The 23,048-nt window shown below is 44.5% G+C and overlaps 2 protein-coding genes across 4 annotated transcripts; one reads left to right on the top strand and one right to left on the bottom strand.

The window, feature by feature from the left end:
- LOC129835225 (39S ribosomal protein L52, mitochondrial-like) lies at nt 1-10,035 on the bottom strand. Its single transcript, XM_055900750.1, has 5 exons — nt 9,930-10,035; nt 9,628-9,697; nt 9,435-9,502; nt 426-490; nt 1-296 (listed from the first exon to the last, which is right to left on the bottom strand). The coding sequence occupies exons 1-5, from the start codon at nt 9,961-9,963 to the stop codon at nt 150-152; spliced, it is 384 nt and encodes a 127-aa protein (XP_055756725.1). The 5' UTR covers nt 9,964-10,035; the 3' UTR covers nt 1-149.
- Nucleotides 10,036-11,349: 1,314 nt separating this feature from the next.
- LOC129835224 (LIM domain-containing protein ajuba-like) lies at nt 11,350-22,848 on the top strand. Of its 3 annotated transcripts, XM_055900747.1 has the most exons (9): nt 11,375-11,457; nt 11,740-14,160; nt 18,007-18,108; nt 18,222-18,289; nt 18,745-18,807; nt 18,954-19,087; nt 21,260-21,311; nt 21,451-21,519; nt 21,809-22,848. In XM_055900747.1, exons 2-9 carry the CDS (start codon nt 12,639-12,641, stop codon nt 21,938-21,940), a joined length of 2,142 nt encoding a protein of 713 aa, XP_055756722.1. In that variant the 5' UTR covers nt 11,375-11,457; nt 11,740-12,638; the 3' UTR covers nt 21,941-22,848. The 3 variants fall into 3 exon arrangements, with proteins under 3 accessions (XP_055756724.1, XP_055756722.1, XP_055756723.1); XM_055900749.1 differs by lacking the exon at nt 11,740-14,160 and having other exon boundaries at nt 11,350-11,457; XM_055900748.1 differs by lacking the exon at nt 11,375-11,457 and having other exon boundaries at nt 11,464-14,160; nt 18,957-19,087.
- The last annotated feature ends 200 nt before the right edge of the window (nt 22,849-23,048 follow it).

Below are 23,048 nucleotides of genomic sequence, written 5' to 3'. Positions count from 1 at the left end.
TAGTGGATATACATTCAAGTTTTATTTCAGAAAACATTGAAAAGGGTTAAATAAGTACAAACATAAATGGAAAGACAACGCCATTCACCAACTGCGCAAATCTCCTCCATTTTGTCAATAAGTCAAGTCGGCCAGAACAGAAAATGTGATTACTTATTTTTCTTCAATAAAAGGTTTCCTTTGGGTTTAAGCAGAAGAGATTTATTGCGTTCCTGCATTCTTTTGGCTTCTTCCTGTTTCTCCCTCCACACTTCCATCCCCTTATCCACCTCCAAGCTGAGATTCACTACACGTCTCTGGAGGGGACCGAGAAAGAGATCAGAGGAAAGAAGAGAATATAAAGGAGGTGGAAAGGACATATGTGAACTGTAATGAAATATTCAACTTTATGGAGGTAATATAGAAGGTTAACATAAGATACTGACTGCTAACGTCCCTCTCTCCTGCTTTCTCCTCAGCTGTCCTTTCAGGGGGGGTGCAGGCCGGCCATCTGTATGTAAAACACAAATACAAACGATCAAATCAGGTAGGCCTAAATCATATTCCCAACAACCACACACACAACAAATACAAACAGCATCGATCAGCCACACATCAGGTTCCTGACACATTAACCCTTGTGTTGTCTTAAGGGTCAAAAATGACCCGCCACTATGTTTACCAGCAGAGAAAATCGCCAGCAGAGAAATGATCTCGTTGCCGAAGCCATGAATGCACGTTTCAGTGCCCAAAAGGTCATAGATCGGATTTTTCAGTTGTCCAGGAGGAACAAGAGAACAAGGATTTAGAAGAGGAATCTGAAGAAGAAGATGGGGAAGAATACAACCCAGAGCACAATGCATCATCTTCAGATGAAGAAATCCCCCAAGCTGAGAGATACATTTTTGTCAAAGAACAGCTAAATAACATGGTCCTTGTCACCATATGACAACCACGGCAGGATGGCAGCACAACATGTCATAAGGATGACCCCAGGGCCCACAAGACATGCAGTTGCCCAGGAAGTCACTTCAATATTCTACATGTTCATCACACCAGCAATTGAATCCCTGGAGATGACAAATTTGGAGGGTTTCTGTAAATATGGAGACAACTGGAAATGGATAAATGAGATTGACCTGCATGCCTACATAGGGCTGCTAATCTTAGCGGGTGTTTACAGGTCCCGAGGCGAGGCTACATGTAGCCTCTTGGATGCAGAGAGTGGGAAGGGTGATTTTCCATGCCACTGAAAATCTTTCACACTTTCTCAAGAATGCTACGATTTGATAACTGTGAGTCAAGACCTGCAAGACGCGTGAGAGACAAACTGGCGGCCATAAGAGAGGTCTGGGAGAAGTGGGTGGAGCGTCTGCCATACCTCTACAATCCTGGGCCTGAAGTAACAGTGATTGAGCAACTGGTTCCATTCAGAGGTACATTTTTATTTTCATATCTGTAATGTAAGCGATTTTCACTGATAATTGTATTATGTATTGCTGTAATATCATTGATGTATGTGATTACTATCAGTATCACAGAAAACAATCTCTTTTGTCAAAAGGTCACGGTCCTTTCTGGCAGTATATGCCCAGCAAGTCAGCAAAGTATGGCATCAAGATATGGGTGACCTGTGACGCACAATCCAGCTACGCTTGGAAGATGCAAGTCTACACAGGGAAGCCGACCAGTGGAGGCCCGGAGAAGAACCAGGGGATGCAGGTTGGGCTTGATGTGACAGATGGATTGAGGGGGCACAATGTCATGTGTGACAATTTCTTCACCTCTTATGAACTCAGCCAGCAGCTCCTGAAGAGGAAGATCACCATGGTTGGCACAGGTAGAAAGAACAAGCCTGAGCTCCCCCCTGCACTCCTCACAACAAGGGGGAGAGAGGCCTTCTCATCTAAGTTTGTCTTCACCCCCAGCACCACTCTAGTTTCTTACCTCCCAAAGAGGAACAAGAATGTGGTCCTCCTGAGCACACTTCACAAAACAGCTGAGATCAGTGATCGTGAGGACAGGAAGCCAGCCATCATCCTGGACTACAACCACATCAAAGGAGGCTTGGACAACCTGGCACTTACAGCTGCAGGAGGATGACTGCCTGCTGGCCCCTGGTCATCTTCCATAACATCATTGATGTGTCCTCATACAACGCCTTCGTAATATGGAACAATATCAACCCTACCTGGATGCCTAATAAGGCACTTGTAACCCCACATTCAAAGAAGGGAGTGCCTCACGTTTTTGTTTTGTATCGGTCATCTTATTTTATTGTTTATACACCTTGTGGGTGGGGGCAATGGTTTAAAAAAAATAATAATAATAATAATGGGAGAAGACTAGTATTTTGAAGTTGAATTCCTAATTGTACAGTATATATCCCTATGTTGACAAAAAAGTTCAGGACTGTTATTGTTTCCCTTCAATAAAACGCATTTAAAACTACTTTCTGCACATTTCGACTAGCTTCTTAGGCTATACAAGTGCCATCTCTTGCAAAAAAAGTAATGTTTACACCTATGCAGTACCTTTAGCAGTAATAATCCTCTACTTTAGTAAAGAAAACAATTATGACAGGTGCGTTGTAATAAAAAAAAGTGGTGTCCACTGATTTAATGCAGTCTTTCTGCATTGTGAAGAGGGAAACGTTTGTGATGAATGACAGGTTGTTTCTTCATGCAAAATAGGGTTTAAAACTCAATTAAGCTGCTTTATTTTAGGGGTTTAGTGAAGGCGGGTCATTTGTTACCCTTAGGACAAGGGCGTATACAGAATGTTAAGACTACACAAGAGGGTGTTTTCGCTCTTGGTCCCTTCCAGACAATTTTTGGGAACTTAGTGTGGCTCATTAATATTTTTTTGTGCAGTGTGAACACTCCAAAGTAACTCAGACCCCTCAAGAGAGCCCCAGAAGTGAGACCATCGAGAGGTGGTCTGAATTTGGTTCGCTTGAATTCCGCGGTCCGGTTCCCTTTTTTAGGGCAATGTAAACACAAAGCTTCCAAGATTCGCTTGTCATTATTCCCACACCACACTACTGCAACACCGCAATAACCCAAAATGTGCCACGAAAAGGAGTAAGATTATGACGTGCAGGTTCGTGGGAAAAAAGTGCTGTTTTGGGATATTGATTAACAATTGTCATGGATGCATAGAAATTCCAAATATCTGTAGAGTTTTTAGTTCAGATTATTTGTTTGCAATATGTGACTATAGGCTAAGAGAGCTTCATAAACTGTTTATTGATTGTGGGGTTTGAATAGTGAGAGAAGACATAATGGTGAAAATCACAACAGTGCACAAAATCAGTCCTAGCTCTTAAAGGGGCAGTAGCCTACATTGGGAGTACAATTTTCAATTAAAGCATTATTTAATCTGCAGTTATTATTCTGCTATTTATTCTGTTACATAATATTAGCTTGTAAATATTATTGGTATCATCTTTTAACTAAATGCAATCTATTGGCTTCAAAAATGTAACCTCTGATGGCTGAGCCACGGCCTGTTCACCCCGCTACTATCTAGAAGGCGGAGACAGTACAGGTGCATCAAAGCTGGGTCCGAGAGACTGAGGAACAGATTCTATCTCCAAGGCCATCAGACTGTTAAACAGTCACCACTAGCCTTAGTCACTGTTCAAGCCAGACTCTACCCTGCAACTTAGAGACTGCTGCCCTATGTACAGAGTCATCAAACACTGGTCACTTTAATAATGTTTACATACTGTTTTACACACTTTAGATGTATATACAGTTTCATTTTTAACTAGGTAAGTCAATTAAGAACAAATTCTTATTCACAATGAAGGCCTGGCAAGATGCAAAAGGCCTCCTGTGGGGGCAAGGGCTGTGATTAAAAACCAAAAAATATGAGACAAAAACACAGACACTGGCAACAGCACAAATACAACAGCAAACAGTGTGTGTGTGCAGGTGTGTGAAGTAAAACATGTTTCCTCACAGAAGGCAACGCAAACTAGTGACATGGGGTGACAACTATAAACAGCTACATGTCTCAACAACCTGTTCATCTATTTGCACTTTGACCTCCTCCAGGGACACCAGGTCATGGGGGTTTTAGGTTGGCTGGGAGGGAATTCCACGACCAGGGGGCTGAGTAATGAAATAGCCTTTTTCCATGCTCTGTAGGCCATTTTTGGGACAGTTAGCATAAAACAAGATTGAGATCTGAGCTTGTATGCGTTTTAATTTCGAGCTAGAAGAGAGGATAGATAACAACAGCGGTGTTTGAGCCTGTGTGTTGCTAGTGATGTCCACACGACAGCACTGTAGTTAGACATCGCCGATTGGTGACAAAACCAAGGGCTGCATGACACACAATCAAGGGCCTTCAGTGTCGAGCTTAAGGCTTGCACACAAACAGTATATCCAGAGTCCAACACAGAGAGAAAAGCACAACTAATCAACTATTTTCTGGTGGCAAAACAAGCTTTGTGCCGGTAATAAAACCTAATACGCAGCTTGAGTTTCCTGACAAGGTTCTTTACACGGCTGGTGAAGCTCAACTTCTCATTCACCCAAACTCCCACACATGTGTGTGTTTGACTTGCTCTATAGAATGTCCTTGCACGGTAGTAATTACATGGTTTTCAGAGTGTTTAGTATTGGAATATAGAAAAAGCTTCAAAATCGTACAGATTCTGTTGAGTGAAGTTTAAAAGCTGTTTGAGCTTTTTCCAAAAGCCAAACTGCTGCCACTTGAATAGAGAACAGAATCATCCGCATCAAAATGTACATCAGCTGTCTCAAGACGTCTTCCAATGTTGGTGTGCCTCAAGGATCAATATAAGCTCCCCTGTGGTTTACTATCTAGATGAAGGGTAGGCAACCCTGTTCCTGGAGTGCCGCAGATCCTGCAGGATTGTGTCTCAACTAACTGGTTAAATCAAAAACATGAAGTGGCTGCAGCACTCCAGGACCAGGGTTGCCTACCCCTGATCTAGATAATAAACCACAGGGGAGCTAAAGTTGATCCTTGAGGCACACCTGAGTGTAGCTCTACGACGTAGGACCATCTGCCTTAACACACTGGGTTCTATTTGACAGTTCACAAACCACTCCAGAGCATGACCAGTAATCCCAACACACTTCAATATCTGCACCAAGACAGTATGATCCAGTGTCAAATGCCTTTGACAAGTCTGAATACATATACACAATGCCGCTTCCTATCCAGGGCACAGAGAACATCATTCAAGTTGCTGTGACAGTGCTGTGGCTCGAACTGAAAGCTGATTTCATACCACTCAAAATATTGTTTTCCTGGAGGTACACCTTAAGCTTCTTACTGACTAGGGACTCCAATACCTTTGCCAGAATAGACAAGTTAGATATGGGCCTATAGTTATTCAGTAGAGGGGGATCACCTCCTTTCGAAAGAGGTAGGCCAAATGCTGATTTCCACAACCTGGGACTTTCATTACATTCTAGGGTGATATTAAAGATGCAGGTTAAGGTTAAAGGGAGAGCAATGATTTCTGCATCTAATTGCAGTAGGTGAGGGTCTAGATCATCCAGGATTATTATTATTTTCTTTATCAATTGCCTTCAGGGCACTATGCACCTCTGAGACAGAGGGCGAGAAGGAGAACTCGGGAGTGTCAGGTCAATTTCACATGTAACCCTATCAAATCATCTGCCTGCATCAAGACATTTTTTATTAAAAGAGTTCAGAATAGAGGTTCTCTCATTAGGGAGCTGTGCATATTTTGGGGCACACTAAACCGTCACTTCTTGACCAAATTTGGAAGGATTATTCAGATTACCAGCAGTAGTATATAACCACTGCTGTACACATCTTTTCTATTCATATACTGTCTTTAAACACCATTATATGTTTGTATACATTATAAGTATACAGTACCAGTCAAAAGTGTGGACAAACCTACTCATTCCAAGTTCTCTTTAATTTGACTATTTTCTACATTGTAGAATAGTGAAGACATCAAAACTATGAAATAACACATGTGGAATCATGTGGTAACCCAAAAAGTGTTAAACAAATAAATCTAAATATATTTAAGTGATTCTTCAAAGTAGCCACCCTTTGCCTTGATGACAGCTTTGTGCACTCTTGGCATTCTCTCAACCAGCTTCATGAGGTAGTCATTTGGAATGCATGTCAATTAACAGGTGTGCCTTGTTAAAAGTTAATTTGTGGAATTTCTTTCCTTAATGCGTTTGAGCCCATCAGTTGTTGTGACAAGGTAGGGTTGGTATTCAGAAGATAGTGCTATTTGGTAAAAGACCAAGTCCATATTATGGCAGGAAGAGCTCATATAAGCAAAGAGAAACGACAGTCTATAATTACTTTAAGACATGAAGGTCAGTCAATCCAGAACATTTCAAGAACTGAAAGTTTCTTCAAGTGCAGTCGCAAAAACCATCAAGCGCTATGATGAAACGGGCTCTAATGAGGAACGCCACAGGAAAGGAAGACCCAGAGTTACCTCTGCTGCAGAGGATAAGTTCATTAGAGTTACCAGCCTCAGAAATTGCAGCCCAAATAAATGCTTCACAGAGTTCAAGTAACATACACATCTCAACATCAACTGTTCAGAGGAGACTGATTCAGGCCTTCGTGGTCAAATTGCTGCAAAGAAACCACTACTAAAAGGACACAAATAAGAGACTTGCTTGGGCCAAGAAACACGAGCAATGGACATTAGACTGGTGGAAATCTGTCCTTTGTTCTGATAGGGCCAAATTTGAGATTTTTGGTTCCAACCGCAGTGTCTTTGTGCGACGCAGAGTAGGTGAACGGATGATCTGTGCATTTGTGGTTCCCACCGTGAAGCATGTAGGAGGTGGTGTGATGGTGTTTTGATGGTGACACTGTCAGTGACTTATTTAGAATTCAAGGCACACTTAACCAGCATGGCTACCACAGCATTCTGCAGCGATGCGCCATCCCATCTGGTTTACGCTTAGTGGGCCTATCATTTGTTTTCAACAGGACAATGACCCAAAAAACACCTCCAGGCTGTGTAAGGGCTATTTGACCAAGGAGGGTGATAGAGTGCTGCATCAGATGACCTGGCCTCCACAATCACCCGACCTCAACCCAATTGAGATGGTGTGGGATGAGTTGTACCGCAGAGTGTCATTTCATATTTTCGATGTCTTCACTATTATTCTACAATGTAGAAAACAGTCAAAATTAAGAAAAACCCTTAAATGAGTAGGTGTGTCCAAACATTTGATTGACTGGTACTGTGTGTAATTTATACACACACACCGATCTCTGACATTGCCCGTTCTGATATTTCTATATTATATGTGTTTTATTGCTAGGTATTACTGCACTGTTGGAGCTAGAAACCAAAACATTTTGACGCACCTGCGATAACATCTGCAAATCTGTGTACGTGGCCAATAGTTTCATTTGAGTAGTTTAGCAGACAAATAATAAAATGCAAATAAAAAAAGTTTCCAATGTTCTTGTTGGCATACACCTATTTAGCAGATGTTATTACAGGTGTAGTGAAATGCTTGTGTTCCTAGCTTCAACAGTGAAGTAATATCTCACACAACAAGACACATTATATTAGGATGAGCAACGTCGGAGTCCAGAGTGTGTGAGATACATACCCAAAAGCATGTACACTGGCTTGTCAAACATCTCATTCCAAAATTATGGGCATTAATTTGGAGTTGGTCCCCCCTTTAGTGCTATAACAGCCTCCACTCTTCTGGGAAGGCTTTCCACTAGATGTTGAAACATTGCAACGTGGCCTTGCTTCCATTCAGTCACAAGAGCATTAGTGAGGTCGGGCACTGAGGTTGGACGATTAGGCCTGACTTGCAGTCGGCGTTCCAACTCATCCCAAAGGTGTTCGATGGGGTTGAGGTCAGGGCTCTGTGCAGGCCAGTCAAGTTCTTCCACACTAATCTTGACAAACCATTTCTGTATGGACCTCGCTTTGTGCACGGGGTCATTGTCATGCTGAAACAGGAAGGGACATCCCCGAACTGTTGCCACAAAGTTGAAAGCACAAAATCGTCTAGAAAGTCATTTTTTGCTGAACCATTCAGATTTCCCCTCACTGGAACTAAGGGGCCTAGCCCGAACCATGAAAAACAGCACCAGACCATTATTCCTCCTCCACCAAACTTTAGTTGCCATAGTGGTAGCGTTTTCCTGGCATCTGCCAAACCCAGATTCTTCCGCCAGACGGTGAAGCGTTTTGTTGTGCCTTTTCATTAAACTGTTTGTGTGGGTGGACCATTTCAGATTGTCAGGGATGTGTATGTCGAGGAACTTGAAGCTTTTCACCTTCTCCACTCCGGCCTTTTAAAAAAAACATTTTCTCCCCTTTTCTCCCCAATTTTCGTGGTATCCAATCGCTAGTAATTACTATCTTGTCTCATCGCTACAACTCCCTTACGGGCTCGGGAGACGAAGGTCGAAAGCCATGCGTCCTCCGAAGCACAACCCAACCAAGCCGCACTGCTTCTTAACACAGCGCGCCTCCAACCCGGAAGCCAGCCGCACCAATGTGTCGGAGGAAACACCGTGCACCCGCCCCCCTCGGTTAGCGCGCACTGCGCCCGGCCCGCCAAAGGAGTCGCTGGAGCGCGATGAGACAAGGATATCCCTACCGGCCAAACCCTCCCTAACCCGGACGACGCTAAGCCAATTGTGCGTCGCCCCACGGACCTCCCGGTCGCGGCCGGCTGCGACAGAGCCTGGGCGCGAACCCAGAGACTCTGGTGGCGCAGCTAGCACTGCGATGCAGTGCTCTAGACCACTGCGCCACCCAGGAGGCCCACTCCGGCCTTTTTGATGTGGATGCAGGCGTGCTCCCTCTGCTGTCTCCAGAGCGATGGGGGCGTGCTCTCTCTGCTGTCTCCAGAGCGATGGGGGCGTGCTCTCTCTGCTGTCTCCAGAGCGATGGGGGCGTGCTCTCTCTGCTGTCTCCAGAGCGATGGGGGCGTGCTCTCTCTGCTGTCTCCAGAGCGATGGGGGCGTGCTCTCTCTGCTGTCTCCAGAGCGATGGGGGCGTGCTCTCTCTGCTGTCTCCAGAGCGATGGGGGCGTGCTCTCTCTGCTGTCTCCAGAGCAACTTAAAGGAGCATTTGACTTGCAAGTATCTAGCTGTCAGATAACATGTTCTGCTGAGAACGGCTTGTCCTTAACTTCATAAAAACCCAGAGTGCATTGAGTGAATGTTGCAAAAATATTGTGGTTCCTTTCTAAACATAGCAACTTGAATGCAAAGAGGACTCGGACCACAAAGTAAGTGAAGTGAACTGCGAAAATAGTTGAGTCCTCATTCAAAGGCAAGGGCAGTGTGAATACAAAAGGTAAGTCATTGTTGTTTATTTATTTTTTTCCAGGAGTTCACTTTAAAGAGGACAGAGCAGTTATTTTAAATAGGACAATATGTGAAAACAACCTAAAAATGCATGCTCCTATATGTGAACTTGCCTGCAAAGGACCAGTCAGGGAGATCTGTCATGGGGCCATACTCTGTTCCACTGCGGGCCAGACCATTTCTATGGACAAACCCATGTGAAATTGTAAAGAACAAAGCATATCAAAACAGAGCCGTAATAGCTACAATTGTGTGTGTATGTCATTTTGTTCTGACAGTTGTTTGTCTGTGTCGTTTAGAACTTACTCGGTCCTCCACTTGATTCCGGCCTGTGCCCCACACGCAGTAGTAAAAAGACGACTGGAATGCCTCAAAGCTGAAAACAGACCATCGGGAATTCAGTTCATTTAGTCTCGTTTTTCTTTTGCTAGCTAACGTTAGCTAGTTGCCTAGACATTTTATCAAACCTAGCGTAACTAGTAATCTGTCTAGCTCAATATAAAAAAACAGATTGTCAACTGGGAGCCGACTGATATTCATATTTACAGCAGAAAATGACCATTAGATCTCATGAAAATTATAAGTAATTGACTTGTAAATAACCTCACCTGTACAGCACAATGTCCTTATGGGCGCCGCCATTTTTGATTTTTATGTGAGAACTATTTATACCACTAGGTGGTGGTCAAGATACGCCAAATAAGTTGTGGAGTTGAAACCAAGTAGCAACAGGCAGCAACGTGTGATGTTGCAATTGTGTTATATTGTAACACTGTTAATTAATCACGTTATGTTACAGTAGCCAATGATGAGCTGGACTTCAGGTTATGATGATGATACAAAATAAAATTTTGCCAGATAAGGGTGAAGTATGAATTGGTTGTGGTGTAGTCTTATTTTATCATCGTAAAATTATACACTTTCTTAAAATGTTACTATCCCCCCCAAAAAAGTTGTTAATTGTCTGTAGTAGACTTGAATTATTTTAAAAGTATTAATTGCACACACAAACACATACACCATTTGAGTTTGTCATCATATAACGTTCTGCCCCCCAAAGTTGATAAGTCATGATTTTTAACCATCTTCTCCCATGCTCCCGCTGCTCTTTCTATACTGAGTAAGCCATGAAGTATTTTTCTGTTAACTTTACAGACAAGTCCTCACTCGCCTTCAATGAATGCTCCAGTCAACTCAAGGGAGCATAGCGTGGAGGGGAGAGGAGCCCAGGCACACACCGACGGTCGCGCGTTCCATTTTAGGCTACCGTAAGGGCAATGAGAGACTAGGGAGCGAGCAGGGGGGCTTCGGGGTAGGCAAAATGAGCCAACCCGAAGTACAAAAAAAATGGTTTCATAAATATTTTATTCATGTCAGGTTTAACGTCACCAAAACGACACAGAGTGCATTGAAGCGTATGGCAATAGCAAGCAAAAGAGCACTAAAATAGTAGCGAGATATTTACTTTGTATCGTCCTTGGAGAACACATACACGCAGGAAAAATCTCAGAACCGTGTCACTAGAGAATGTTCTTCCACACATTCCACAGACTGGAGCATAATCAAGTAGTCCCCAAATAGGTCTACTGCCACTTGAACCATGTTATTCTAGGCACGTAGGCCTACCAAAACGATATTTCAACTGGTGTCAGGAATTGGAAACAAGCAAAGGACCCTTTGATATAGCTTTCTGCCTTAGGGCACAACATATAGGTGTGCTGTTGATAAGGCCTGCGGCAATTAACATACCTGAGACTGGGAGGTATTTAAGAGAGGTCATAATTGTGTAATAAATCAGTACCCACCCATGTGAAAAATGTGAGAATACAATGATGTACGTCCTACGTAAAGATTGTAATTGAGTATAACATATATACTCTTTATCCACAATCCCACATTTATTCATATTTTATAAGCACCTAATTGAATAAAAAGTATACCCTCTAATTTGGTTTATAGATCATAATTAAGAAAAATACAGTTTATGTCTTTTGGTGTGTCTCCCCAAACTAGTGGACTGCGTATGAATGACGAAATATTGTGGGATGTTATCCATCCGCGATTGCTGGCAGAAAGGTGTTCCGGCGTTAAGGAAAAGAAACGAGCCAGTGGCTGATAAAGGAAAAAGAGGGGGAGGTAAGTCATTTGGGGAAAGAAAGAAACGAAGTTGGTGTGGCTATGTGATACATTCACGGAGTGGATTAATTGTAGACACATTTTTTTCTGTAAACATGGTTTGGCAATGGTCAGTGGAGTTAACGGCACCATGCGTCCCGTTCTCAAATGTATTCGCTGAATTTTGGAGTAAAATTATTTAAAAACGGGAATGATAGTAATAACGCATTCTCGAAACATCGAATGGTTTATGTTTTCTTTTAGTCCGCTTTTTGATAATCTGTTTCTTTCTCCCTTTTAAAGATCATTTTCATTTCGTAAAGAAAGTGAATATAAGAGTTTGGACAAGCAACATTTTCTACAAAAACGGACTTATTTTCCTCCTTCCACTGGACCCCACGAGCGCGACGAGTGATTTTTCAAAAAGCTTTTGCTCTGGAACATCCTGAAGAAAGCATAACTTAACACACTGGACTACATTTGCCTTCAAAAAACACTGTAACAGGGAATATCTCTCACAAACAAGAGTGGAAAAGTTATACTGGTGCCTGCTGCGTGCGAAACAACAAATAGCAGAAACGCAACTCGTCTTTACGTGACCGCTAGGCAACAAGTCTAGCCTAATGTAATGGACCATTCGTTCACACTGATGCAGGTGTGGAGCTACCTAGAATCATACGAGACCAACAACTTCAACTTATTGAACGTGTCCTAAATAGCCCTACTTATCAGTATTTATTTCCAACATTGGCAGAATATTAGAATTATTCCACTTCTAACTCGATGGATTCACATGCGTTACCATCTACCTGTCTGCCTGTAGTCTCCACAGCCAAGACAAGATGACTGTGAACACGTTTGTTCAAACATGATTACGTCGTCATGTGATCCTTTCAAAATGTCTTAATCGTCTTATTTAACGTCTGTTTTTATTTATTGTCTGTGTACATATAGCCTATAGGCCTGTCTGTCTATTGGTTGTTCTCATTTGGGGTTATTTGTTGGTTTTTGCATATAGATTGCAGGGTCTGTCATTCAACTACTGTAGTTCAACTGTACTGTAGACATACTTGAGACTTAATGTGTTTCCAACTCACACGCTGTATTTATTGAGTACGTTAACTTATACCATAGTGGTTCATTAACAGCATTTCTTTTTACTTGATTATTCGGAGTTTTAGACGACCAGGTTAGACATTACGATGGACCGACTTGGAACTAAGTTATTGGAGAAGTTGAAACTGACTGACTCAGGAAGTGTGAAATTTGCCAGTTCTAAAAAGAAGAACGAGTTGGTCAACAACAGCAACAGCAATGGGAACAACAGTAGTGGACTACCACCAAGCCTGAACACGGCCACTTCTAGACCTGGTCAGTTCTCTCTCACCTCTCCAACCTCAACAGAGGCGTGTGGGCTGGCTAGTAGCGGGAAGGGATTGGGAGAAAGAGTGTCCTCTACCCAGCACCTCTCAACCTCCATCACCCCCAAACCTACTGACTGCGAACATCAACCCTACTCCCCCTCGACTCTCGCCCCCCTCCGGCGCCGGTCGACCCAGCAGCGTGCCTCCTGCTACCTGGGGGAGGGCGTTGACATCCAGATGAGGCGTGAGTCGGGCCTGGGGGACTGTGACCCAGCTGGGTCCAAGGCTTCTCTGAACCAGCGCCGCTACTCTCTGGAGCTCCAACAGCTGGTCCGACGCCAGCAGCTCCTCTCCCAGCCTCCTCTGTCCCACTCCTCTGGCCCCCCTCCGGCGTACCCCATCCCCTCCTCGGGTTATGGTTCTGCTCCCCGTGGCGGGGCCATGGCTGAGCCACACTACCTTCCCGAGCCTGAGCGTCACAAACGCCTCTCCCTGCAGGAGGCGATGTTCTACAAGAGGCTGAGCACGGGAGGGGAGCTCTGGGAGAGCACCAGACCGGCCTCGCTCTCTCACTCCCCGCACCGGCCCTCTGAGATGGGTGGAGGAGGAGGGTTCCTCTTCCCCCCAGGCCCAGCACTGAGCCCCTGCTCCTCCTTCAGCCTCCAGGAGTCGGTGCTGGTCAGTCCCAGGTCCAGCTTTGCCTCCAGTACAGCCAGCGGTGGAGGGGGAGGGAGCCCTATGGGCAGCCGCTGTAGCAGCAACCGCACCAGTGGAATCAGCCTGGGCTATGACACGCGCTACTCAGCCTCCTCCACCATGGCACCGCAGCTGCAGTTCTCCTCCCTGCACACAGGGGGCTCCACCAGCGGACAGGGATACACAGTCTCAAGCAGGGCTGGGGCACCCTCTGGGGCTGGAGGCTGGCAGGACTACTTGGACGGGGTCTTCTCATCTGGAGGAGCAGGGGTTCAGGATAGCCGGCATTCATACCCACCTGCGTTGGGTAGCCCGGCGGCTGCCTGTTACCGGGCTGGGCCTGAGTGGTGGGATGAGAAGGGAGCAGGGGCAGCCCGAGGAGAGGAGATTGGCATGGGTGCTGCCGGGGAGCGGACGCGCTACTCGGACCTCCCGGGTACCCGCTACCAGGAGGAGCTGACACGCCTGTTGCTAAGAGATGCAGCGCTGGAGGGCGAGGGGCTACACATGGGCGGGCTGATGCTCAAAGAACAGGCCAATCCTCCAATAAATGCCCTCGCTAAGCTGGCAACACTCGTCAATACGGCTTCCAGACCAATCAAAGCCCAGGAGGAGCCGGGAACAGGGAGGGAGGCGTCGTCCGAGAATCGCCAGGAGTTCTTTGGTGAGATCATCAAACCTCTTCATCGCTGTCATCTTTATCACTTTGTTTTGTTAGTGTCGCGTGCATGTCTTTTTTATTTTTTATGAAAGGATTGGATGGGTGAATAGATGGATAGACATATTTTGATAGATGAAAGAGAGAAAATTGGATGGATCGTGTCTCGAGACCTGCATGAACTTGTAGAGCGGCCTACCTATCGCACAAGCAAAGGGAAAGAGAAACGTTTGGCCCTCAGGGAGCTAGCTAAGGCAGAGGCCTATCCAGACAAGTAGAGCTGCTAGGCTGGGCACATCAGACAGAAAGGAGAAGAGGAGAGAGACGCAGAGAAAAACGAATGAGGAGGAGTTATCATAGCTGACACGCAAAAATACACACACCAAAGAGTCTCTGTGCAACAAAGTCACTCAGCCAGAGCTTAGCGCACTGAATCACATTCTCCAAGAGACTCTTTTGGTATAGGACAGTTTTAGGTTGGGTTAAGCACAGACCAAGACGTTGCACATAGAGGGCTGATGAAAGGTGGCTATGCATACACTGAACTGCAAACCTTAGCTCAGCTGTAGTGTTCAGACACAAATGACATGTTAGTGATGAACACAGCACTGACCATTAGTATGAGTCATAGAGAAGATTACAGCTTTGGGCGAGCAGTGTGTATATGTCTTGCGTATGTGTGTAGTGTGGCAGGATGTGTGTGTGTGGCAGGGTGTTTGTGTGTTCGGAGTGACTCCAGGCCATAATAATATGGTGGGTGTGTGCAGGGCCGGACTACCCCATTTGGGGCACCTATTTCCAGGGCCCCCCAAAATATAATTATTATAGCTGTTTCTTAAAACAGTATAACTTCCTGCAGTTCAACACATTTTATAATGAGGCGCAAAGAGAAAAAAATGCTATTCTACACATTTAGTAATGAGGCTGAGAGAAAATTCAGTTTTAAAGCAAACTTCATGCAATTCTACACATTTTGCCGTAGCATAAGAAACACGTCATAAGCAATCTGTTTTTTTGGGGGGGTTGGGGGCCCCAGGGCATGTGTAAGCCGGCCCTGGGTGTGTCTGTAGGGCGTGAGTCATGCGTGTGCTGGTTTGTGTTACCCTGCCTTGGCGTGTGCAGGGGCGGTGTGCTGCAGCCTGTTTTTCTTCTGCCCAGGTATGTGAGCCCTCGGGGGATGGGAACTGTGTCAACTCGGCTAGGCTCAGAGCTGTTAACACTACTGAGGCTCTTTACAGGAGCTCAGACAGAGGGTGTGAAAATAGTGTGTTTTTAGTAGGACCAGGAGTTGCCTTATAAATCAGACTGTAGCTAGGTTTCCATTCAGTTGACGACAGATTTAATGTGAATATTCTAAAATCTGCATAAAAACAATATGCGCATTTTCCCACCAGATATGTTTCCATCAAATTGACTTGTTGAAGATAATTGGGTCTGTGTGATGACGTAGTGCACATAAAGATAATTGGGTCTGTGTGATGACGTAGTGCACATAAAGATAATTGGGTCTGTGTGATGACGTAGTGCACATAAAGATAATTGGGTCTGTGTGATGACGTAGTGCACATAAAGATAATTGGGTCTGTGTGATGACGTAGTGCACATAAAGATAATTGGGTCTGTGTGATGACGTAGTGCACATAAAGATAACTTTTGCAGTTAAATTCCCATGTACCCAAAAAACGAGTTAAATGGGTTTCCATTGCATTTTCAACTCCACTGATGGTTTTGTCACCAAAACAGCTGGCCAACAGCTGGCAGATGCAGTGCGAGTAGGCTACCTACACGATGAGATTATTATAGACAAAAACTAGATGATTGTTATTAGTCAAATGGCAGCCTCGCTCATCATGGAACCAAAATATTTATTTTATTTAACTAGGCACCAGAATGAGACCCTCCATATTTATTGGAAGGGAGGATCAAGTTCGTCACCTTGTACTTTCACCACCCTGTGAAGTTCAACTTATTTCATCTGTAGTCTAATAAACGAATAAACTTGTTTCCCGAGTCATAGTGGGAGGACTACACAACATGTCACCGCATGACTCCCAAGTTTACTGCCATATGACGGTTATTATATCAATATTTGCCCATAAAGATGTTTCCACCGCCATTAATTTTACAGACACAAAAAGATCCCACCTTGTCTAGTGTATTTTGTGTGGTAAACTTTTGCTGTTTCCATCACACCTGTCGTAAAAAAAATTATCAGACATGTACTTGACCCGCATAGAAAGGTTGGATGGAACGCTGGTTAGTGATATCCATTTTTGGTATATAGTCTGAAACGAAGCACTGCAAAAACCTGGAATGTTGGAATAAAATAACATTTGAACTTACTCTACCAGTTGTCAGTGCAGTTGGACAAAATAACCACAGCAAAGTATAATTTACCCGACTTTTTAGAGTTCCGGTACTGCCATCGAAATTTAATTTACCTGGCACATGCGCAAAACCATGTAAACACCTGCAAGACTGTGGTTAATATGCATGCTTCACGTGCATGTACTTCCGTCTTGTCCATGTAAATGCCACACAGAGACCCACGTTTTGAAGTCTGTTTAATAATACTTTCCTGTGGATATTTTGCCTCAAATTTCGACCCACTGAAGGACCAACTCCATGGACAATCGGCAGAGTAAGTTCAAGTATATACTGAAAGAAAAATATAAAGCAACATGTAAAGTTTTGGTTTCATGAGCTGAAATAAAAGATCACAGACATTTTCCATATGCACAAAAAGCTTATTTCTCTAAAATATTGTGCACACATTTGTTTTCATTCCTGTTAGTGAGCGTTTCTCCTTTTCCAAGATAATCGATACACCTAACGGGCGTGGCATATCAAGAAGCTGATTAAACAGTATGATCATTACACTTGTGCACCTTGTGCTGGGGACAATGAAAGGCCACTTTAAAATGTGCAGTTTTTTCACACAATGCCACAGATGGCTCAAGTCTTGAGGGAGCTTGCAATTGGCATACTGACTGCAGGAATGTCCACCAGAGCTGTTTTCAGAGAATTTCATGTTAATTTCTCTACCATAAGCCGCCTCCAACGTTGTTTTAGATAATTTGGCAGTACGTCCAACTGGCCTCACAACCACCGATCACATGTAACCACACCAGCCCAGGACCTCCGCATCTGGCATCTTCCCCTGTGGGATCGTCACCCGGACAGCTGATTAAACTGGGTTTTCACAATCAACTCTATGCAAAGGAAATTGTTCCCTAGTGCATGAGGAAAATGGTGGTCACACCAGATACTGACTGGTTTTCTGATCCATTCGTAGTCGTGTAATCCATAGATTAGTACCTAATGAATTTATTTCAATTGACTGATTTCTTCATTTGAACTGTAACTTAGTAAAATCTTTGAAATTGTTTTATGTTGTGTTTTATATTTTTGTTCAGTTTAATTTTATTAAATATTTGTGACAGACGAGATGTTTTTCTCTATGTGAAGGTGTGTGGCTATACCTACACAATAGAAGGCATACCCACAATCGGGACTAGGCCAGAAGTTGTTCCCTAGTCAGGTGGGTCCGGGAAAAACTCCTAGGCCTGTATTCAGAAAGCTTCTCAGAGTAGGAATGCTGATCTAGGATCAGGTCACCCTCTGTCCATGTAATCTTATTCATTATGATCTAAAAGGCCTAATGATATGTTCTAAGTAGTTATGTTTGGCAAATGTACCTGACCAGGAAAAAGTACCAGGCTTTTTTTGTTGTTGACTTTGTCTTGTGCTGTTTGACTTGGCGGACCAAGACATGTTCTTGATGAAGTGACCTCATCCGGAAAGAATCTGGGCTCATGTCTTGTTGAGTAATAGTTGTTGATTGTGTTGCAGGTACATGTGTGAAGTGTGGGAAAGGTGTGTATGGCTCGGATAATGCTTGCCAGGCTCTGGACAGCCTCTATCACACACGCTGTTTTACCTGTGTGTCCTGTGGTGAGTTGAACACACACACACTGTGTCAGTACACTACATGCAGTTTATAGTCAGAGAAACGGCTTTATTAGCTTGGCGTGACTGTCCTGTGATTGTCTGTCCATCTGTCCCAGGTCGCACCCTGAGAAACAAGGACTTCTACAACGTCAATGGCTCTGTGTATTGTAAAGAGGATTACATGGTAAGAGGTCGAGGTCTTTATCTCACTCAGTGGTATTTGTGTTTTTTAAATTGAACCTTTTACTAGGCAAGTCAGTTGAGAACAAACTCTTATTTACGGTGACGGCCTACCAAAAGGCCTGCGGGGACGGGGGATTAAAAATATAGGACAAAACACACATCACAACAAAAGACACAACAGCACTACATAAAGAGAGAATTCCTAGACATTAGTTCCTTACATTTCTAATCAATGCCTTACTAGATATGATTATAGTAAATTGCATCAAAGTTTTACATATTGCTCTTCAGGGTTGGGGTCAGTTCAGGAAGTACACTGACATTCCAATTCTCTTCAATGCTTTTCGATTAGGCACATGCGGAATTGGAATTTGGTTTACTTTCTGAATTGACCCCAACCCTGGTGCTTTCCATGGTATGATATAAAACCATGTTCTCTCTTCTCTCCATACTCAGTTCTCAGGCTTCCAGGCTGCAGCAGAGAAATGCAGTGTGTGTGGCCACCTTATCCTGGAACAGGTGTGTGTGTTAAAATGTTTTTTGGGGGGTGAGGTCCTTGTATGTCCAATGTTTCTTTTGTGAATCTAAATGTGTGTGCGTTAAATTGAATTTATGTTAATGTCAAGGGACCTTCCCTTATCTACTGTGTGGTCCTGTTTGTCCAGCAGATCCTCCAGGCGATGGGGAACTCCTACCACCCTGGCTGTTTCCGCTGTGTGGTGTGTTCCAAAGCCCTGGACGGAGTCTCCTTCACTGTCGACCACCTCAGCAACATCTACTGTGTCTCCGACTACAATAGGTGAGACGGGGTGTCCAGTAGGCCAGACTGAGGCTTTGATATACTACAGATGGGATGTCCAGTAGGCCAGACTGGGGCTTTGATATACTACAGACGGGGTGTCCAGTAGGCCAGACTGAGGCTTTGATATACTACAGACGGGGTGTCCAGTAGGCCAGACTGGGGCTTTGATATACTACAGACTGGGTGTCCAGTAGGCCAGACTGAGGCTTTGATATACTACAGACTGGATGTCCAGTAGGCCAGACTGAGGCTTTGATATACTACATACTGGGTGTCCAGTAGGCCAGACTGGGGCTTTGATATACTACAGACGGGATGTCCAATAGGCCAGACTGAGGCTTTGATATACTACAGACGGGGTGTCCAATAGGCCAGACTGAGGCTTTGATATACTACGGACTGGGTGTCCAGTAGGCCAGACTGAGGCTTTGATATACTACAGACGGGATGTCCAGTAGGCCAGACTGGGGCTTTGATATACTACAGACGGGGTGTCCAGTAGGCCAGACTGAGGCTTTGATATACTACAGACGGGGTGTCCAGTAGGCCAGACTGGGGCTTTGATATACTACAGACTGGGTGTCCAGTAGGCCAGACTGAGGCTTTGATATACTACAGACTGGATGTCCAGTAGGCCAGACTGAGGCTTTGATATACTACATACTGGGTGTCCAGTAGGCCAGACTGGGGCTTTGATATACTACAGACGGGATGTCCAATAGGCCAGACTGAGGCTTTGATATACTACAGACGGGGTGTCCAATAGGCCAGACTGAGGCTTTGATATACTACGGACTGGGTGTCCAGTAGGCCAGACTGAGGCTTTGATATACTACAGACGGGATGTCCAGTAGGCCAGACTGGGGCTTTGATATACTACAGACGGGGTGTCCAGTAGGCCAGACTGAGGCTTTGATATACTACAGACGGGGTGTCCAGTAGGCCAGACTGGGGCTTTGATATACTACAGACTGGGTGTCCAGTAGGCCAGACTGAGGCTTTGATATACTACAGACTGGATGTCCAGTAGGCCAGACTGAGGCTTTGATATAGTACATACTGGGTGCCCAGTAGGCCAGACTGGGGCTTTGATATACTACAGACGGGATGTCCAATAGGCCAGACTGAGGCGTTGATATACTACAGACGGGGTGTCCAGTAGGCCAGACTGAGGCTTTGATATACTACAGACAGGATGTCCAATAGGCCAGACTGAGGCTTTGATATACTACAGACGGGGTGTCCAATAGGCCAGACTGAGGCTTTGATATACTACAGACTGGGTGTCCAGTAGGCCAGACTGAGGCTTTGATATACTACAGACGGGATGTCCAATAGGCCAGACTGAGGCTTTGATATACTACAGACGGGGTGTCCAGTAGGCCAGACTGAGGCTTTGATATACTACAGACGGGATGTCCAGTAGGCCAGACTGAGGCTTTGATATACTACAGACTGGGTGTCCAGTAGGCCAGACTGAGGCTTTGATATACTACAGACTGGGTGTCCAGTAGGCCAGACTGAGGCTTTGATATACTACAGACGGGATGTCCAATAGGTCAGACTGAGGCTTTGATATACTACAGACTGGGTGTCCAGTAGGCCAGACTGAGGCTTTGATATACTACAGACTGGGTGTCCAGTAGGCCAGACTGGGGCTTTGATATACTACAGACTGGGTGTCCAGTAGGCCAGACTGAGGCTTTGATATACTACAGAAGGGATGTCCAGTAGGCCAGACTGAGGCTTTGATATACTACAGACTGGGTGTCCAGTAGGCCAGACTGAGGCTTTGATATACTACAGACTGGGTGTCCAGTAGGCCAGACTGGGGCTTTGATATACTACAGACGGGATGTCCAGTAGGCCAGACTGAGGCTTTGATATACTACAGACTGGATGTCCAGTAGGCCAGACTGGGGCTTTGATATACTACAGACTGGGTGTCCAGTAGGCCAGACTGAGGCTTTGATATACTACAGACTGGGTGTCCAGTAGGCCAGACTGAGGCTTTGATATACTACAGACTGGGTAGACTGTAATTAATTGTCAAGCTATTTAGGGTCAGAGGATTCAATTCAGTTGACCAGTTTGTACATTACTAGTACACTACATTACTCGGGCTATATGTGGTTATATTCAAATATTGGAACTCTTGTTGTCCTGTAGAACGTTCGCTCCTAAATGTGCTGCCTGTTTACAACCCATCTTACCTGCTGAGGTGAGTGTCTCATTGCGTTTCCTTTGCTGTGTGTGTTAGCCTATATCGAGACATAACTCAATGCCGGTCTGACCAACTTCATACCGCTACGTGATTGTAATGCACTGACTAATCTCACTGCTGCTGTTTTGTGTTACAGGGCAGCGAGGAGATACTCAGGGTGGTGTCTATGAACAAAGATTATCACTTTGAGTGCTACCACTGTGAGGTTAGGATGGCCTTCATCTAATAATAACAGCTAACAACTATGTAATGTGGTCGGTCTGTACCCGGGTTCTTAAATCAGGCTGAGCAGGCATTTGTTCCTACCCAGCACTAACACATGGCTCAACCACAGTAATCAAGGGGCTTCATCATTGGTTGAATCAGGTGTGTTAGTACTGGGCTGAAACAAAACCCTGCAAGTCGCCAGGACTGCTTGTACTGTATTTTATTAAGCCTTAAACCTGAACTCAAATCAGATTTAATATTCTCTCTGTGTCCGTTTGATTCCTCAGGATTGTGGGAAGCAGCTCTCGGATCAGCCGGGTTCCCAGTGCTTCCCTCTGGACTCTCATCTCCTCTGTCACTCATGTCACATGATGCAGGTGTGCGCCTCACATAACATTCCACCTCACAGCACAAACTGAGGAAGAAACTATGCAGCAAACATTCATATCCTTTCAACATTCCTTCTTTCCTCCAGCCTTTCTCACTCCTGCACACCCAGATCATATGGGTTGCTCTGTCTGAGTTTACTTTTCAAGTTCTACTCAGACCAGCTCTCACACAAAAATGCTGGTAAAGGCTTTCAACACAGAGCAGGTGAATTTACTGTATGGTCCAGAGTTTGAACACCTGTATGTGACCTGGGCCAAGTTCATTAGGGCACACTGTATCAGAACGTTTTGCAACGGAAAATGAAAGCCAGCGTTTTATTGGACAAGTACAGATAGTACCTCCTGGAGCATTTGTCCGTTTAGTGGCTACTGAACAGCACCCAGGTGCGACATAAGTCCTGCTGTTCTACGATCACTGTACCGTAACGTTCTCATAGGGAGAATATAGCCTGTTCCCAGATCAGTTTGTGCTTTCTTGCCAACACCTATGGTCATTGGTAAATTGGTAAGCAATTATTTGACAGATCTGGAGCCAGGCTAGGAATACAAAACTACTGCTTTCTTGTTATTCCCTGACCATGTCTACTGTTTGCTTATAGACCAGGGGTATTTAACTCTGACCCTACGAGTCCGGAGCCTTCTGGTTTTCTGTTCTACCTGATTAATTGCACCCGCCTGGTGTCCCAGGTCTAAATCAGTCCCTGATTAGAGGGGAACAATGAAAAACTCAATGGAACTGGCTTCGACGTCCAGAGTAGTTTGAGGGCCATAGAAGGGATTTATTGATCTGCTAAACCCGTTTTTTTTGTATTTATCTATCACTAGCAAACAATTTGCACTTAAAATTGGACATGTTTACCGTAAGAGATTAAGTGTTTCTTGTAAAAGTAAAAAAACATTCCTGTATCTGTTGTAATTAATAAAAATATTTTCCTTTTTGTGTGTTTGACTTTGTGGTCTTTTCTATTGCAGTTACAATTTGTCTAGGTGGCACTCAAACTTAGTATTCAGGATAGCATTCTTACACATATACTGGACAGGGAAAATACATGCGCTAATCTGCCAAATAATCCATTGTTGACTCAACAGTACTGAGTGACAAGGACGATGTGATAAAGAATGGACTAACACACAACAC

The sequence above is a fragment of the Salvelinus fontinalis genome, chromosome 36 (genome assembly GCF_029448725.1).
Source record: "Salvelinus fontinalis isolate EN_2023a chromosome 36, ASM2944872v1, whole genome shotgun sequence".
Classification (NCBI taxonomy): Eukaryota; Metazoa; Chordata; class Actinopteri; order Salmoniformes; family Salmonidae; genus Salvelinus; species Salvelinus fontinalis.
This window is presented reverse-complemented; position numbering and strand designations above follow the sequence as displayed.

Bases quoted from the DNA above. Each gene is read 5' to 3' on its own strand.
- LOC129835225 (XM_055900750.1), bottom strand. From the start codon at position 9,963: ATGGCGGCGCCCATAAGGACATTGTGCTGTACAG. The intron at 9,698-9,929 runs GTGAGGTTATTT...GTCTGTTTTCAG, and splicing joins AAGGACATTGTGCTGTACAG to CTTTGAGGCATTCCAGTCGT. The intron at 491-9,434 runs GCAAGTTCACAT...TTTTACATACAG, and splicing joins CCCTGACTGGTCCTTTGCAG to ATGGCCGGCCTGCACCCCCC.
- LOC129835224 (XM_055900747.1), top strand. From the start codon at position 12,639: ATGGACCGACTTGGAACTAAGTTATTGGAGAAGTTGAAACTGACTGAC. The intron at 18,109-18,221 runs GTGAGTTGAACA...CATCTGTCCCAG, and splicing joins TTTTACCTGTGTGTCCTGTG to GTCGCACCCTGAGAAACAAG. The intron at 18,290-18,744 runs GTAAGAGGTCGA...CTCCATACTCAG, and splicing joins ATTGTAAAGAGGATTACATG to TTCTCAGGCTTCCAGGCTGC.